Here is a 17,471-nt window from a genome sequence, read left to right as displayed (position 1 = left end):
TAATAACAATCGTTTCAGCAATGCAGTGATTTTTTTCTTCTCTGGTTTATCATTATTGCCTGTCTTATCTAGTTCTCTAATTTCATTTTCTGCACTGTTAATTAGTGCCTGTAAGTAAGCATTTCACTTAGTCGACAAGTATTATTTGACAAAATTAGATTTGTCAAAATGTTGGTGGTTAGGTTTACTCTTTAAATTGTTGGGTATGTATATAGTGTGAGACTTTTTTACATTGACCTTGCTCGCTTAGTAAGCAAAAATAGCATGTTGAGTCAATGCTTGTATTAGTCAATGCATATTATTCAGGCTATCCACTGTTGCTCTCTGATTAATTTGGCACAACCACTGATTGTTGTCAGGTGTGAACCCTTTCCTGTGGAGAGACCACTGTTTCTCAGAACCCCTGTTTTTCTACTTAGGAGAAAGGCCCTAACATGGCATTGGTCTTCAGCTTGTCCACTCATGTTTCTCCTCATCACTGGGATGGAGACATCCAAAAGTAAGGCATTCTGCAGGCACAATTTGTAATACTTTTGCCAACACCACAACTTCCAAAATGCTCACATCGAATGGTCTAGGAGTTTTGTTTTATCCAAACTACACCTGTCAGTTGTAACATTTTCTGTACTACAGTCCTGTTTCATTTAGTTTTTCTATCTGTTGCTTAAACAGGTCTAAACCAGCGCTCAGAGTTGAAGCAGGTCATCCAGGTGGAATCTGGGAAGGATGCAGTCCTAGACTGCTCTGTGAAGTTCAGTGAGGAATCCCCTGGTAATGTAAACATAAAGCAGGTTGTGGAGGCTGGACCAGAATGGTCATTACAAAGGTGAACCTGTGTTCACATATATATATATACAATCCTCCAATCCCAGGATGCTGCTGAGCCCAAAATATCAGCTTTCCATGCCACCTGCCAATGAGAGACAAAGTTGTGTCCCTGTTGGTTAAAGAAACCCAGCCTGAAGAAGAGGGTCCGTATGAGTGTGTGGTGAACACTGACAGTGGAAACACAAATTGTAACTTCATGCTGAAGGTCACAGGTGAGCTCAAAGCTTTTGGAGGCCAATGTTTATAGGTAGGGCCCTGAGTATTTCCCAGTCAGGAAAAACTAAGGGCTTAACACATAGTTTGGAATTCAAAGTGCCTTCCTCACACTCTAACACTGACTGTTTAGTATTCTCCTTTTTGCATCATGATTTCCACTGTGCAGATGATCCATCAAGAAATCTTGCTTTTCTGACATTATCATCTATTAGTATCCAATATAAATTGACTCACCCTACAAACATGACTTAATTCATTGCATCCCTGATCGCATACCTGAATGTGACATGATTTTCATTTTTAATGATTCTGATTTTGTGTGTTACAGTATGAGACCAGCACCAGGTTCCTGAGAATGCTGCAAATCAAAAGGAAATTCCAAAGAACAGTTACAAGAATGTGACTGCTGTATTTGTGGTAGTAGGCTCTCTTGCCATTGGACTGCTGCTTCTCAAGCTGTTTCAAGCCAGAAGACTCAGACAACATGAGCACCCAGGGTCATGTCCATTAGGACACACTGTTGCAAAATGCTTCAAGAAGTTATTCAGATAGTTCCTCCCCATTTCAGACTGCTTCTTTCCATTTCGTGCCTAGTGAACACGACCTTGCATTTGACAATCTCTGCCGAGAGGAATGCAGAGGTCTGGGAAGATTAGGAGAGTACTTTCTGTTCTGGCTAAATGTCAGGATGTTGCTATATAAGTGGAATGGAGAACTAACTCCTCGACAAGATCACTTAGTTTAGTTTTTATTGTTTTAGTTTCTCTATTGCTCTCCTTCTCCTCCCCAGATGGGAATTCAGGATTTGTTATTCAATTGTCTCTGTAACAAATCACAAAACATGGTAGAGCACACAGTATCAACCCCTGTAAAAGGTTGCTTCTGGTTTCTCTTTCCAGATGAACCAGTGGCACAGGAAGACTCTTTTGTGGCAGAATGTTTGAGTATATTATTTTTGTCTACCTAATCGAAGAGGGATTCCTGTCAAAACGATCAAATTCATAGTAAAATGCAGTGTATAAAATGTGTGTGGTAAAATGGTGTATAACAGTGTTGGTATTCCTATTGTCCCCTATGGAACCAGAGCCTGAGGATACAGCAGTCCCAGCAGAGCACGACTCCAGCACCAGGACAGGACTGTTTCCGTAGCGACAGATGTATTATCCGGAGTGTTATGGGCTCTCTTCCCTGTCGGTGTCATGTCTGCTCTGTCTCTCACGCCACACAGCTAACTGAATGTTAATGCTTTGCCTGGAAGAGAGAACAATCTGGTTCAACACTATTGTGTTCCCCCTCTGCAGGAGAAATGGAGTGCATGCATTATCCTGCTACCAAGCTAAGTGTTAACAGCATTGTCTGTAGTTGTTAACCACACCAGACTATTCTTTCATATATTGTGACTAAAACCTGATGTTAGAGTTCAGTGTGTCATCGGGATCTCTGTTGAAAAGTTTGTTTCTGTTGGAGAGTCTGTCCTCTCTGTCTCTGTCCTCTCTGTCTCTCTCTCTGTTGTGGTTAGAATGGATAGTTCAGAGTAACATTCATTCATGACGTTATAGATTAGCTGTTTTGGCGGTTGTCGGTCTTCGCGTTCAATGATACCGAATTCCTAGCTGCAGACTAGTAATTAATATCAAAGACTTGTTCTTATTCTGTCGGTATCGATAGTCTAAGAGTTTAACCACATGGTATGGTTAAAAGTTCAGCAAGAGAAATGCATGGTCTGCAACCTTTAGCCATCTCGTAATTGAGGTAAGCTTGGCCTCCTCTCAAACCTTGCCCCTCATTATCAAGGTAAGCTGGTCTCGTCTCAAACCTTAGCCCTCTCGTTATCGAGGTAAGCTGGTCTGGTGATAGAAAACCTAGGTGGGGATTTTATTTAGAAGAGCAGAAAAGGGCCAGTCCCATGACACCAGACCATAACTGTGCTCATGGGTGGTCCTCTGATTAGTTAAACTCCAAAAGGGAATTGGAGTTTCCTTCATTAAACAGTCCAAAATCACATTACACAATTTCACAAACAGTTCCATCCTCACTCATTCATTTTATACAACAATTAGATGTAAGCCTCATAACTGAGGCTATTATATAAACAGCGTTATGGTAATGTGGCCGTATTGTCTCTCATGAGTTTCACAAAATTGTACCAAACGGACCAGTTCGTAGCTGGATTCTTCACCAATCTTTTATACATTCTCCAGAACATAAATATTGTTCGGACCTCCAGTTCTGTGAGGTGGAAGAAATTCCTTTGTTCTCTCTATAAAAACTCACTCTCTATACTGTGGCCATGAGGAGATAGTCTCCTCCAGGAATTTACGACCTCTCTGAACACAGCAGCCTGGGTGTAGGAGACAGAGGGAGATGGTGCTCGCTGTGTCCAAAGAGGGCAATGTCATGACACCTGAAAGGCCGCTCAGCAAGGAAGAAGCCACTGCTCCAAAACTGCTATTAAAACTACGATTTGCAACTGCACATGTGGACAAATATCGTACTTTTTGGAGAAATGTCCTCTAGTCTGATGAAACAGAAATAGAACTATTTGGCATTAATGACCATCGTTATGTTAGGAGGAAAAAGGGAGGCTTGCAAGCGGTGCCCTGAGGCTATTATATAACCAGCGTTATGGTAATGTGGCCGTATTGTCTCTCATGAGTTTCACAAAATTGCCGCACATTTACTGTACCGGTTCCCCCTGTATATAGCCTCGCTATTGTTATTTTACTGCTGCTGTTTGTTACTTTTATCTATGTTAACACGTTTTTCTTCTTAACTTCTTAAAGCAATGTTGGTTAAGGGCTTGTAAGTAAGCATTTCATTGTAAGGTCTACACCTGTTGTATTCAGCGCATGTGACAAATACAATTTTGATTTGACAACAGGGGTGGCCTATGTTAAAAATGTTTTAAAAAGTACAAAGCCTTTGTAAGGTGTTAAGCCTGTGATAAAATATGCTTAAAATCATTAAAAGACAAAGTGATTGTGTTGAATTGTGTTTGGAAAATAAAGATAGACATTGTTTTATAAAGGTAGTGATAATATTTCATTCAGTACAGAAATGTGTAGAAAGCTTAACTTCCACTGTCTGGAGGATCAGCTTACCACATACCCAGGTTAAGTTTACTGCCATCCTCATTTACTGCCTTTTAAAAAAAACATAGCTGATATAGAATACTTGAATCATTCACCTCTCATGTCTGGGACTAGAGAATATGTTATGTAGTGAACCATTCACCTCTCATGTCTGGGACTAGAGGATATGTTATGTAGTGAACCATTCACCTCTCATGTCTGGGACTAGAGGATATGTTATGTAGTGAACCATTCACCTCTCATGTCTGGGACTAGAGGATATGTTATGTAGTGAACCATTCACCTCTCATGTCTGGGACTAGAGGATATGTTATGTAGTGAATCATTCACCTCTCATGTCTGGGACTAGAGGATATGTTATGTAGTGAACCATTCACCTCTCATGTCTGGGACTAGAGGATATGTTATGTAGTGAACCATTCACCTCTCATGTCTGGGACTAGAGGATATGTTATGTAGTGAACCATTCACCTCTCATGTCTGGGACTAGAGGATATGTTATGTAGTGAACCATTCACCTCTCATGTCTGGGACTAGAGGATATGTTATGTAGTGAACCATTCACCTCTCATGTCTGGGACTAGAGGATATGTTATGTAGTGAACCATTCACCTCTCATGTCTGGGACTAGAGGATATGTTATGTAGTGAACCATTCACCTCTCATGTCTGGGACTAGAGAATATGTTATGTAGTGAACCATTCACCTCTCATGTCTGGGACTAGAGGATATGTTATGTAGTGAACCATTCACCTCTCATTTCTGGGACTAGAGAATAAGTTATGTAGTGAATCATTTACCTCTCATGTCTGGGACTAGAGGATATGTTATGTAGTGAATCATTCACCTCTCATGTCTGGGACTAGAGGATATGTTATGTAGTGAACCATTCACCTCTATCATGTCTGGGACTAGAGGATATGTTATGTAGTGAACCATTCACCTCTCATGTCTGGGACTAGAGGATATGTTATGTAGTGAACCATTCACCTCTCATGTCTGGGATTAGAGGATATGTTATGTAGTGAACCATTCACCTCTATCATGTCTGGGACTAGAGGATATGTTATGTAATGTTAGGTTCTAATTTTGAGTAAATAACTCAGACACTAGAGAAGCTTAACCAAGTTTAATTCTTCCCAAAGGGTCAATACAGCTGTAATTCAGACACAGACATGGCCTCCCCCGTGGTAGTATTCATACCCAACTTTGGGTGGAGTCTCCACCTTATCGCTAAACATTGCGTCATTCTTGCTAAGCAGGGAACTAAGTGATATCAGTACTGTCACATGCGATTGTTTTCCCTGCACTCAGCCCCTCCCAAACTTCATTATGGCACGCTTCATGTCTCTTATGTAACTAATGTTCCTATACTTCTGAGTATAACAATGTTCAAAGTTTACCCCAGAATCCAACAGTGGTGGAACAAATACCCAGTGTCATACTTGAGTAAAAGTAAAGATACCTTAATAGAAAATGACTCAAGTAAAGGTGAAAGCCACCCAGTAAAATACTACTTGTCTAAAAGTATTTGGTTTTAAATATACTTAATTATCGAAGGTAAATGTAATTGCTAAAATATACAGCAAACCAGACTGCACCATTTTTTATTTATTTTTTAAACATTTATTTACGGATAGCCACCACTCAGACGTAATTTACAAATGAATAATTTGTGTTTGGTGAGTCCGCCAGATCGGAGGCAGTAAGGATTACCAGGGATGTTTGTTTGAATTGGGCAGCTTTCCTGTCCTGCTAAGCATTTGAAATGTAACCAGTACTTTTGGGTGTGTGGTAGACATTCTATAGGAAGAGAGACTGCAGATTCTATCAAATAACTTTATTATAAGATTTGTAAAAATGAAGCAATAAATGACAATCACTCAACAGTGCATAGTCAGAAAGCCCAACGAATAGCGTTGGCTCTCAGCTTTTATAGAAAATGCAACCTCTGTCTTTGTGGCAGTTTAGCAGATGGGTGGAAATGGGCGGAGCATAGTGTCTAAAAGGCGATTGGTTTGTCAGTGCAGATTAAGATAGCCGGAGGTTGATAGCACAAGGGCTCAACCATGTAACTGCGTTTGTCACAGTTCACACTATAATGTGCTCCTTCCTGCAACTTCCCATACAGCTGAGTTCCTGCAGAAAACCACGGGATGTGTCACATGCTGCGGTCACACCCAAACGGTTCTTACGAAATCACCCAGTCTTGTGACTAAGTCACACAAAGGCAACTTTGTATCAGGTTATAAAAAATACTAGCATTTAACAATGGACAATCTTTACGTAGAAAACAGCATTCTATGTCTAATTAAACAGTATAGTATGTCATGAATATTCATTTCCTCCACAGGTGTCAGGGGAAATGTATGGAGTAAAAAGTACATATTTTGTTTTGGAATGTAGTGAAGTAAAAGTTCAAATCAAATAATTATGTTTTGTTGTTAAACCTCATTTATCCCTAACCTATGATTCCCTAACATATGATTCTGTCACATACTGACACCCACAATTGCAACTGAAATAAGTTCAGGTCTTGATTCTCTTTATGTTATTTTGTAATGTCTTGGTTTATTATGCCTACCTCATTTGTTCAGAACCTAACTGTAAAGTAGGCCTACTTCGTGTTCCTATTGGTGGAGTGGTTCTAGAGCAGACATCACTGTGGTATAGACATACTGTCTATTTCCTGCTATTTGTTAGTTGTGAAGCTCTTGTTGTTTTAGCACGATGTCTGCACTCTGTCTGTGTTGTGCAATCTTCCTCTGTCTCCTTTGCTGCACCCTGGCTGAGAAAGGTGAGAGGTGTTTTTTGTTTTCTTTTGGGAGGTGATGGAAATAGTTTTTGATTTAACATTTAATCTAATCAGTTTTACACTTTGAAATATATTATGTACATTCGACTCTTGATAAGTGCTCTTTCAATAAATGTGAATTCTTTAAGTACAATACAGTTTTCCAGTCTCATTTCAATGACATGATTTTCAATAGCTTGCTCCTGACAACTACATACTCTGGCACAACAGTCCCAAGCCATTGCCTTTTTCAGGAGTCCACTGTAATCTATAGAGTCCACTGTAATCTATAGAGTCCACTGTAATCTATAGAGTCCACTGTAATCTATAGAGTCCACTGTAATCTACAGAGTTGCAATATCATAGATGTACAAGACAAGAGGCTGTTTTCAAGTCATTTATTTTTCAAGTGCAATATTCAAATGAGAGTAGAGTAGTATATGGTTCCTTGTATTCATAATCCAAAAATAGACCCAGACTTGTGTGAAACTAGTTTTGGGTAGTGAAGATCTCCTTAACTGGTTGGTATTGGTTTATCCTTAAACTAAAAACATCTGACACATACAGAACCAGTCAAAAGTTTGGACACACTTACTCATTCCAGGGTTTTTCTTTATTTTTTACTATTTTCTACATTGTAGAATAATAGTGAAGACATCAAAACTATGAAATAACACATACTTTGAAGAATCTCACATAAAATATATTTTGATTTGTTTAACACTTTTGGTTACTATATGATTTCATATGTTTTATTTCATAGTTTTGATGTCTTCACTATTATTCTACAATGTAGAAAATAGTAAAAATAAAGAAAAACCCTGGAATGAGTAGGTGTCAACTTTTGACTGGTTCTGTATGGTGTGTTTTTCTTCCATTCTCCCATCTGCTCATGAAAGGGAGCAAGGGACTGCTGGTCCGAAAGCAGGAGGGAGACACTATGACCATCCACTGCAGCACCTCTCTGCCAGACCAAGAAAACCTGAGTGTGTACATGCGCCGGACAAAAGAGATTGAAGTCCTCTACTTTTACCAGGCAAGAGAAAAATTAACCCTCCATGAGACGTTCAAACTCAGATTGATGACTAATGGAAGACTCAACAAAATGGACATCACCATCACAAACCTGACCATAGAGGACTCTGGGGTCTACTGGTGTGTGTATAGTGTTTATAAGTCACCCAAGAATGAGAAGACTGAGGGGGAAGGAGCTGTTTTGCTGGTGGTGAATGGTGAGTGTCTCAGCCAGTCCTGATTTGTTCCCTGACCCTCCATTTGGCACTTACTGCACCCTTCAATGTTCAAGTTTTTTGTGGTCATATGCACAAGTACAGTGAAATGCTTAACTTGTGAGCCTTACCCTACAGTGCAGTATTCAATATCAAAATTGTATATCTAATAAGAAAATTGAAAAACACGAGACATAAGATAGGAAGCTACAGTAAATACAGGTCAGTACCAGTTGTACAATGTGCAGGGATACTGGAGTATTGAGGTAGATATGTACACAGGCAGAGATTAGGAGATAGTGACTGGTAGCAGGATAAATAATAATACTAATAATTGTAAACAGCATGGCGGCAGCAGCATAAGTGGTGGGTGGGTGTGTGTAAGTGTCAGTTTAGATGTGATAGGTGGATATACAAGTAAACAGGGCTGGTTGCAGAAATATATAAATACTTATAGTAAAATGTACAGATCTGTATGTTGGAAGCTTCTCCCCGGGTAATACCAATCCAGATCCTTCAGATCTGCAAATATTGAAGAGTAATAGGGTCAATGTTACTTTTTTTTTCTGGCACTGAGTAAATTTCAGGTATGCCCGGCGCAGATTTGAACATTGTAAAAATGTTGTGCAACCCGAGTGGCGCGGTGGTCTAAGGCACTGCATCTCGAATCCAGGCTGCATCACATCCGGCTGTCACGCCCTGACCGTAGAGAGCCTTTTTATTTCTCTATTTGGTTAGGTCAGGGTGTGATTGGGTGGGTATTCTGGATTATGTATATCTATGTTTTTTATATTTCTATGTTGGCCTGATATGGTTCCCAATCAGAAGCAGCTGTCTTTCGTTGTCTCTGATTGGGGATCATATTTAGGCAGCCTTTTCCCACTGGGTTTTTATGGGATCTTGTTTTTGTATAGCTGCTTTGAAGCCTGCAGAACTTGACGTTCGTTTCTTTTGACGGTGTTCATTTAATAAAGGATTTTTTGTTGTTGCCTACCACGCTGCACCTTGGTCTCATCCTTATGACGAATGTAAAACCGGCTCTGATTGGGAGTCCTATAGAGCGGCGCAATTGGCCCAGCGATGTCCGGGTTTGGCCGGGGTAGGCCGTCATTGTAAATAAGAATTTATTCTTAATTGACTTGCCTAGTTAAATAAAGGTAAAAAATATATATATATATTCTGGCGCGCGTTCTCTGTGATCACTGAGGCTGTACCCGCTTTAAGGTATAGTTTTAACAGTGGGCAAGTAGGCTACTGTAGTTATTTGATTATAATGTAGGCCTACCATCAAAAACAATGGAGAAAAATGCATCCCATAACATTTAACATGGAAATAGCTGTTCTATCATTCAGCCTACACTAACAGCAAATGTGTGGTGTTCAATGTAGGCATACATTCTATGAGACTTTAATTAAAAAACATGCAGGGCTTGACGTTAACCTGTTTATTCACTTGTCCTTCAGACAAGGAGGTGACTATGTTGTGTTTGATGCAAGAAACCATTTTACAAAATACAATTCATTATTATTCCTATACCATTACTACAGAGAATCAGACAAATGTTACCCTCTGCCTATTGGCTACTTAGCTTATTCAACACTGTCTCAAAATATAACACTGCCACCAAAGATATTTATTTAACCAAGATGGACCACAGCCTATCATTTCCATTGGGAACAAATGAGTCATAGTGGGCAGAACAGACAAGGAGGTGGGCAGAGCCAAGCACAAGCTAGTGAGATCCTATTGGTGCGTTCTAGCATAAATCTGCATATTTCCGTTAGGGAATGCCTACTCTGAAGTGCGCGTGTGCAGTAACTCAATTCGCCTATGCACTCCTTCTAAACAACGCAATTTTTAAAAACTTTTGCAAAGAGTAAAGTCTACAAAACTTAGTCCACTCTGTTTATAACATTCTAGTTTTGGGAACAGAACTGTATTGAAATCAAATTTTTCATCGATAAGAGAATGTGCAGCATGTCAGCCAAAATACCCACTGCGGGCCAGTTGGCTTCCTCTCACTACCATATTTGGTAGTGAGTGGAAACGCCAAGCGGATGCTTGAAATATCTGTTTCATTGTTCTAGCTGTGCTGCCCCTTTAAGACATAAAAAAAAGCTCTTTACCTGACTTGCTTTTCAAAGATGGCTAGAAATGCACACATTTTGTGCTCTTGTAGGAAGCAACCACTCCCCCATTGTTGACTAGAAATTATCTATAACTAGGCTAATAACTCACTAGCAAAGAATATGAACAAATGTGCACAGGTGGCTGGCTACATGCAGCTCTCGCTTTGATCTCAAAACAAGTGCATCTACTCAGGACTACTCATGCTGTCCTGTTCAAAGTGAATGGCACAGATCTGTATATGGCAATGGCTATTTGCATATAGGCCTACTGCAACTCTGATTAGTTATGGCGCACCGGTCTATGTAGAGTACGGGCCTGAGTCGTGCATGTCAATTCGATAGAATCGTACTTCAATGTGCGCTGCCTACAAGAAAATCTCTTGCACAGTTAGTTTTGCATACAAAGTCTTACAAAGTGCATTTTGTTTCGATGTGTTGAAAGTGGCTAAAAATGCGTTGATTCGAGCACAATTACCACAGCAGAGCGAAGCGTTGTTAGTGTTAATTTCAGGGGAAAACTCTAGAAAGTTGACTGAAGTTCAATCTTGTGCTTCTCTGTGCGTGCTGATGTTTAATCTGTGTGGAAGTCCGAGGGGAGCTCAGAGGGAACATTGGTTAGGGTCAAGAGGAGGGTTAGGGAACGATTCAGGACCATTGTCTTAATGTGAGCTCTGAGTTGCACAGTCTCATAGGAACTAATCCTAACTTGAGCTACCAGGCTGTAACTTCTAAACACGTTTAGATTGGTCAGTTTGTTGAGTTGTATTGGATTCTTCAACATCTCTTTTATAATGAATTGCACCTGGGGATATTTTTTATGATATGTACTGAATTGAAAAATGTGTGCTACCCTGCTGTACCACAGATGAGGAGTGTGACCAGAATGATGCGTCCTCAGGGCTAGGAATGTCCTGGTATCTGGTCCTGGTCTCAGCTGTCACTGCTGGCTTTGTGCTTCTCCTGAGTCTGCTCATCCTCTTCATCTGGGTCATCCCCAGGGTAAGTACTACAGCAACGTGTGTGTGTGCCCACATGAAAAAATACTGCAGTTTATTATAGAATACTACAGTACATTCTATAGAATTCTGTAGTATACTATACTACACACTGTAGTATTCCTCGATCATGTGTTGTACTTACTATATGTTGTAGTATACTGTAAAATACTATAGTAAATACTACAGTATTATCATCACAAAAAAACACTAGTAAATACTACAGAATTGTCTGCAAAAACACTACAGTCCGCAAACACAGACTTAACTATAGTAAATACTACAGTATTTAATTTGCATATACCCTGCCCATTCCCCTCCCCCAGATCCCAGTTTGTGCCAGGTTATAGAAAAGACCAGAAGCTCTGAACTATCTGTTTGAGTGCCTCCTTGTAATATATGTTGGCAACATTTTTATCCTCGTTCTTATTCATCGAGCTTTTCTTTTTTACTTTCCTATTGTCGAGAGGTGAACCTGTAATTAAGCATTTATTTGCACTGTGTACTCCACGTATGTCATGTGTACAGGTATAATGAACTCTGAGATGCTTTATGAATATGGGCCCAGAAACTTTTCCCTAATGACCTGGAAAAAGTCCTGACCCTAACTATGGGAATACAGGGGTTGATGAAAGATGACAGCTCATATTATCCATTGAGGACAAGGAAACTCATTGAAGAGAGAACGCGATACATGCACCCTTTAAACACTTGTATCTCTTTGATCTGTTCACTGTCAGATGTAGTCTATATTGTCTGTGACAGGAGACGAGCGCTATGGGCTGTGTTGTCTTCATCATATTATCATCTTCCTTTTCATCGTCCTCATTATTCCAGTGTCCCAGCTCTGTGTGGTTAAGAGCGTTGGGCCAGTAACCGAAAGGTTGTTGGTTTGACTCCCTGAGCCAACTAGGTGAAAAATCTGTTGGTGCCCTAATAACCCTAATTGGATAAAAGCTCCTGCTAAATGAGTAAAATGTTCTGATTCTGTACTGTCCACTCGTCTAGTGCTTGAAACCATTTTTATTTAGGAAAAAGTAGGCCTAATCTCAATGCTGTGTGCGTGCGTGCCCATAATGGATCTTGTGTGTCTCTTTAGACCAGTGAAGTCATGGAAGTAGGCCAGGCTCTACAGGCTTTGTTGAGTAGAAGCCACTTCCCTCCCTATCCTGTTGTTTCTTCCTTTATCTGATAAAAATGATGTCGGCCAATGTGGATATGGAGTGGCAATATAGTAACGCCCTTCCTTATCTCCTCATCCCTTCCTTTCTGCAGTGTCTTCATTCACATAGTAGAGAAGTGACAGTAGTCCGGTTCGATGGACAGCTAATAAACGAGACAGACACACCTGCACAGGTAAGCCTGGAGTCTTATGGGAGAAATTGATTTATTATGTGAATTCACTCTATTTTGCTTGAACAACACCATTCCAGCAATTATACATTTAAGTGGTAATGCCAGAGGAGCCGATGTTCGGAGGATATAATGGCACGGGTGTTGTTAGGCCCGAGAAGAACTCGAGGGTCGGCAAACCGTGCCAATATCTCCTCCAAACATTGGCTTCGAGGGCATTATCACTTTTATACGGGTTACCAACATATTCAAATGATTGACATATTTGCATTACAAACATTATTGTAATGATTTATTCATACTATTTCATCTTTCCACAAAATACAGTCCAACACATCTAGGGTTGCTACCCAAGCTGACTGGTTGTTCGTTCTATTGGTTTGGTTGCCAGGGACGCGACCCAGTTGTTCTGTATCTGTGGACACAGCCCAGTCGTTCGTTCTAAATGTTCCATTGCCATGCTGGCTGGCAACGTTCTTATCCCTTGATTGCTAGCTAGCCATCTACGGCTAATTTACAGTCCCGTCAAACAGTGCAGACAGAATAACAGTAGCTGCGTTTGCATTTGTTTAAGCTGTATGGGGGGTTTAACGTGCCATAATTAAGCCCCGTGAAGCTACTGATACCTCTTCCTAGCACCATGAAATACCGCCATGAATAAACATGGACTGTTAATGGAGGCAAGTTTTTTTCGAAGGCGTCAAACTTCCGTCGAGTTCATGTCACGTGACACGCTCTCAAATGCCGTGCCCGTCTCTCACTCTGTCACGACTTCTGCCGAAGTCGATGCCCCTCCTTGTTCGGGTGGTGCTCGGCGGTCAACGTCACCGGTCTTCTAGCCATTGTTAGGGTTGAACTGGCTATTTGTTTGCATAACCTATATAATATACCGGGGAAGCTATGCTACAATATTAAGTATATAAACTACGGATAAATCAACTGCTGAAGACGAGAACTACACCCGGCAACAGGAAGTGCGTCACTAGGCTGGGACCTGCCTGCACGCCGACGTTAGGATGAGCAAGTTTAAACCACGCTCATCCTCGCCCTGACAGGCCAGCATTGAGCGGGAACTATCTCTGTCTGAGTATATAAGGAAGAACAATAGGATGTGACGCTCTCTTCTCTGTCTGCCCTGCGTGGTGTCACAGCGAGACCGTATAGACCGCCGGACTTCGGGCTTGAAGGTCGAGGGTTCGAAACCTGCTCCCTGCTCTTTCATTACAATACGAACAACTTATTTACCATACACGTGTTTGCAATAATTAAAGAACAAAGAACTTGAGTTACTCTTTGCCAAATAATTTGTTCTAATACCAAATTTGAATTGACGCGACCCGACACCATCATTGATCCATTTTCCATAGGTTTTAGCTTCTCTTCCTACACACCTGGTTCCAATCCCATTCATTACATGTTGTGTATTTAACCCTCTGTTTCCCCTCATGTCCTTGTCAGATTGTTTGTTATGTGCTCGTGTTTTGTATTGGTGCGCGATGGGTTATTTTACCCATGTTTATTTATTTATGTACATTGTTTTTTTTGGAGTTTGTTTTATATTAATTAAACTACTCCATTTACCCCAAGTTGGTTTCTCCTGCGCCTGACCTCTCTGCCACCTACACACACGAATATGACACTCTATGAATGGTCACTGCTATCCGGATTCCTTAGGATGTCCCTACCCTGAACCCTAAACTATAACCCTTAACTAACACTAAACTTAACAATTTGGGAAAGCCTATGAACTCCTCTATTTGACTGAAAGCCATGAACACAATTCTTATTGGTTGTCTGTTGTAGGCTACAGGGCACTGGTAACAGTCTGTGATTGGTTAACAACATTTAGATCTGTATATAGCAAGCTAACATGCCATGAGGTGTTGAGGGAATGACAGATTACCTATAGATTGGACATAATCTTTTCTAGGCCATTAGCGATAACAGGAAATACACAAGCCTTAGGCTACACTCGGAGGCTACTTCGGAATGTCGGCTTGCACAGGAAAAACTGTACGTTTGTAACATTTATGGTTGAGATTTAATATTAATATAAACTATGCACCTTATGACTTTGATTAACATGCAGGCGTCACGCAGATGTTAGTTACACGGAACCCAAACCGGCTGTGCACGTACGCCATCGTGCATACATTTATTTTGTCCCCCCACACCAAACGCGTTCCACACAGGTTAAAATATCAAGACAAACTCAACCAATTACATTAATTTAGGCAAAGGTCGAAAAGTATTAAACATATGGCAATTTAGCTAGCTAGCTAGCTTGACTTGCTAGCTAATTTGTCCTATTTAGCTAGCTTGCTGTTGCTAGCTATTTTGTCCTAGGATGTAAACATTGAGTTGTTATTTTAGCTGAAATGCACAAGGTCCTGTACTCTGAAAATTAATCCAAACGAAAAATGGTCAACCAAATTGTTTCTAGTCATCTCTCCTTCCAGGCTTTTTCTTCTCTGGACTTTATATTGCGATTAGCAACTTTCATAAATTAGGTGCATTACCGCCACCGACCTCGTTCGTCTTTCAGTCACCCACGTGGGTATAACCAATGAGGAGATGGCACATGGGTACCTGCTTCTATTAACCAATGAGGAGATGGGAGAGGCAGGACTTGCAGCGCAATCTGCGTCACAAATAGAACAGACTTCTATTTTAGAGCTTGGCAACGCAGGCGCTCGTTGACGCGCGCTAGCAGTGTGGGTGCAATAATTGAGTAATATAGATTTCAAAATGTATTTTCCAACACTCGGCAACGCGACGCGAGCGGTGTAGTCAGGGTGTAAGGCGTTGGTATGACTATGCTAGTTACACACAGGCGTTTCGCAGGTGTTAGTAAGCTGTTTCCTAGTGACATTTATTTGGATACATCCATAACAATGAGCTAATGAGGCGAAATTTCGCCTGGCATAGAAAATGTGCTCTCTCGTTAGGGCACTGTTGTGGTGTTCAGAGGAGCTAGCCAACAACACAGTTAACACTAACTTGAAACTGAAGCTGGAAAGACTGCAAACTAGCTGCACTAAGTTTCATTTGACCTTTTTTCCATTTACATTTCTTTGTATATATCCCAAAAAATTATGCCAGCTTATTCATGATTTCGACTGGCTGAGAAACACTGCCTGCCTTGCTCTCTCCTTTGACTTGACCCCTACACGTTCATTAACATGGAACAGCTGGAGAGACAGACAGCAAGGTTTATACAAATCTCCGCTGTTGAAAAAACGAAATGTTAGTCTAAAAGAAATGTGAGATAATGTCTAGATGCTTTTTATAGTGGAGATCAAGTTTATGGCTGGGCTGATGAGACAGTGGATTGCGCATTCAGATGGAACAGAGTAAATAGGCATTTTAACGTAATAGATTTAGCTGGTGGTAACTTGTGGAATAGACACCGGCTGGAATGCGCTTTTAACCAATCAACATTCAGGATTAGACCCACCCGTTATATGCATTCCTCCCTGTTTTGAGAATACCAATGAATATTTGTGCATGCCGAAAGACTGTTAAATGCAAAATGTCTAACGAAAGCTTTCCATTCACAGCTAATTTATGTACATTTGTCATAAATGCCATGTCATCTATTGAAAATCAGGTTTTATATAAAATTTACTTAATTTCCTTCCTTTTTACTGACAGTTGGAAATGGAGGATTAAGATACGATCGACGTTTTCCAGCAACAGACAGGAGGCCTCTACTAGCATGTCAAGTACTCCCCCACATCTTCCTCCACCCCCAGACGGCTGCTTTGCAGCTTGTCCCATTTTCCACCACAGAATCAATACCATGCGGAAGAAGTCCTGCTCACAGTTATACATAACTGTTGATGTATAGTGTTTTCATTCTTGCCTTTGTTTCCTTCCTGTTTTGTACATAAACAACCTCCGCTAAAACAACTCAGATTTGAGTAACATTCATACAGGTGTGCTGCGAATGAACGCTGCAAGATCCAGCTCTTAAAAAGTCCATTGTTTTGGTGACTGGTTGGTTCACTTATTCAGAAATCAAGAAAAGCTATTTTCCACCCAGTTCACTGTTTGAGAATAAGACTGGTTTGTTATTCAACTTAATTTGTCTGTTTCAGAAAATTGTTTTTACATCTTTCTGTATAGTAGTGGTTGTGTAGAATGAAACATGTCTTGAACATAGTTTGACTAGGCCATGTGTGTAATAAGGAAACCCGGAAGAGATGTCTCAAATGACTAGTTAAAATAAAGTTATTCTCTCTTTTTAACCAAACTCAATTTATTTTGTCTCTGTTTAGTGTGTGACTGGGTATTTAAAACTGGTGCAAATATTTGTAATCATTCATTTTAAGTGTGTCCTTGTGCATACAATAGCTCATGCTCACCAATCCCCTTTTTCAGTATGAAAACATAATTATGGAGATTTAATCAGTGAAAAACCACAGTTTGAACCGTAAAGCTTGATGATCTCCACTGACTGTTTAAAATACCACGTAGCAATGTTGGCACTGTCAGTGTAAAGATTTCAGTTGTGTGTGTGCTGCCGAGTTACATAATGAAATACGAAAGTAGGTCAGTTGTCAGGCAGTGGATTTTTCCTGATTTACCACCCCGATACAGAACCAATCAGTCAATATAATCAACAACTACCATTAAAAAAAAAATCTAAAAAAATAAATCACACAATATGAAGACAGTGCGGCAGCGCCTGATCCACTAATTGATCAGATTGTTCAAATCAACGTTTCATATCATAATTTCCGAATAGGCATAAAGCCTCAACCACAGCTGGTATTACACCCTGTATATGTTGGTGATAATGAAATGTTTTATTGTGCTTTAATTGAAACTA

General features: G+C 40.4%; 1 protein-coding gene across 1 annotated transcript; it reads left to right on the top strand.

Annotated features, from left to right (window-relative positions):
* Positions 1-6,759: 6,759 nt before the first annotated feature.
* LOC106606633 (uncharacterized) lies at positions 6,760-16,897 on the top strand. The gene is made up of 5 exons (XM_014202974.2): positions 6,760-6,933; positions 7,830-8,162; positions 11,155-11,288; positions 12,560-12,640; positions 16,292-16,897. The coding sequence occupies exons 1-5, from the start codon at positions 6,867-6,869 to the stop codon at positions 16,307-16,309; spliced, it is 633 nt and encodes a 210-aa protein (XP_014058449.1). The 5' UTR covers positions 6,760-6,866; the 3' UTR covers positions 16,310-16,897.
* The last annotated feature ends 574 nt before the right edge of the window (positions 16,898-17,471 follow it).

Source organism: Salmo salar, chromosome 06 (assembly GCF_965601325.2).
Source record: "Salmo salar chromosome 06, fSalSal1, whole genome shotgun sequence".
Taxonomy (NCBI): domain Eukaryota; kingdom Metazoa; phylum Chordata; class Actinopteri; order Salmoniformes; family Salmonidae; genus Salmo; species Salmo salar.
This window is presented reverse-complemented; position numbering and strand designations above follow the sequence as displayed.

What these genes read in the sequence shown, in the direction of transcription:
- LOC106606633 (XM_014202974.2), top strand. Translation starts at nt 6,867, where the DNA reads ATGTCTGCACTCTGTCTGTGTTGTGCAATCTTCCTCTGTCTCCTTTGC. An exon ending in TGTTTTGCTGGTGGTGAATG is followed by an intron (nt 8,163 to 11,154) that starts GTGAGTGTCTCA and finishes GCTGTACCACAG; the next exon opens with ATGAGGAGTGTGACCAGAAT. An exon ending in TCATCTGGGTCATCCCCAGG is followed by an intron (nt 11,289 to 12,559) that starts GTAAGTACTACA and finishes TCCTTTCTGCAG; the next exon opens with TGTCTTCATTCACATAGTAG.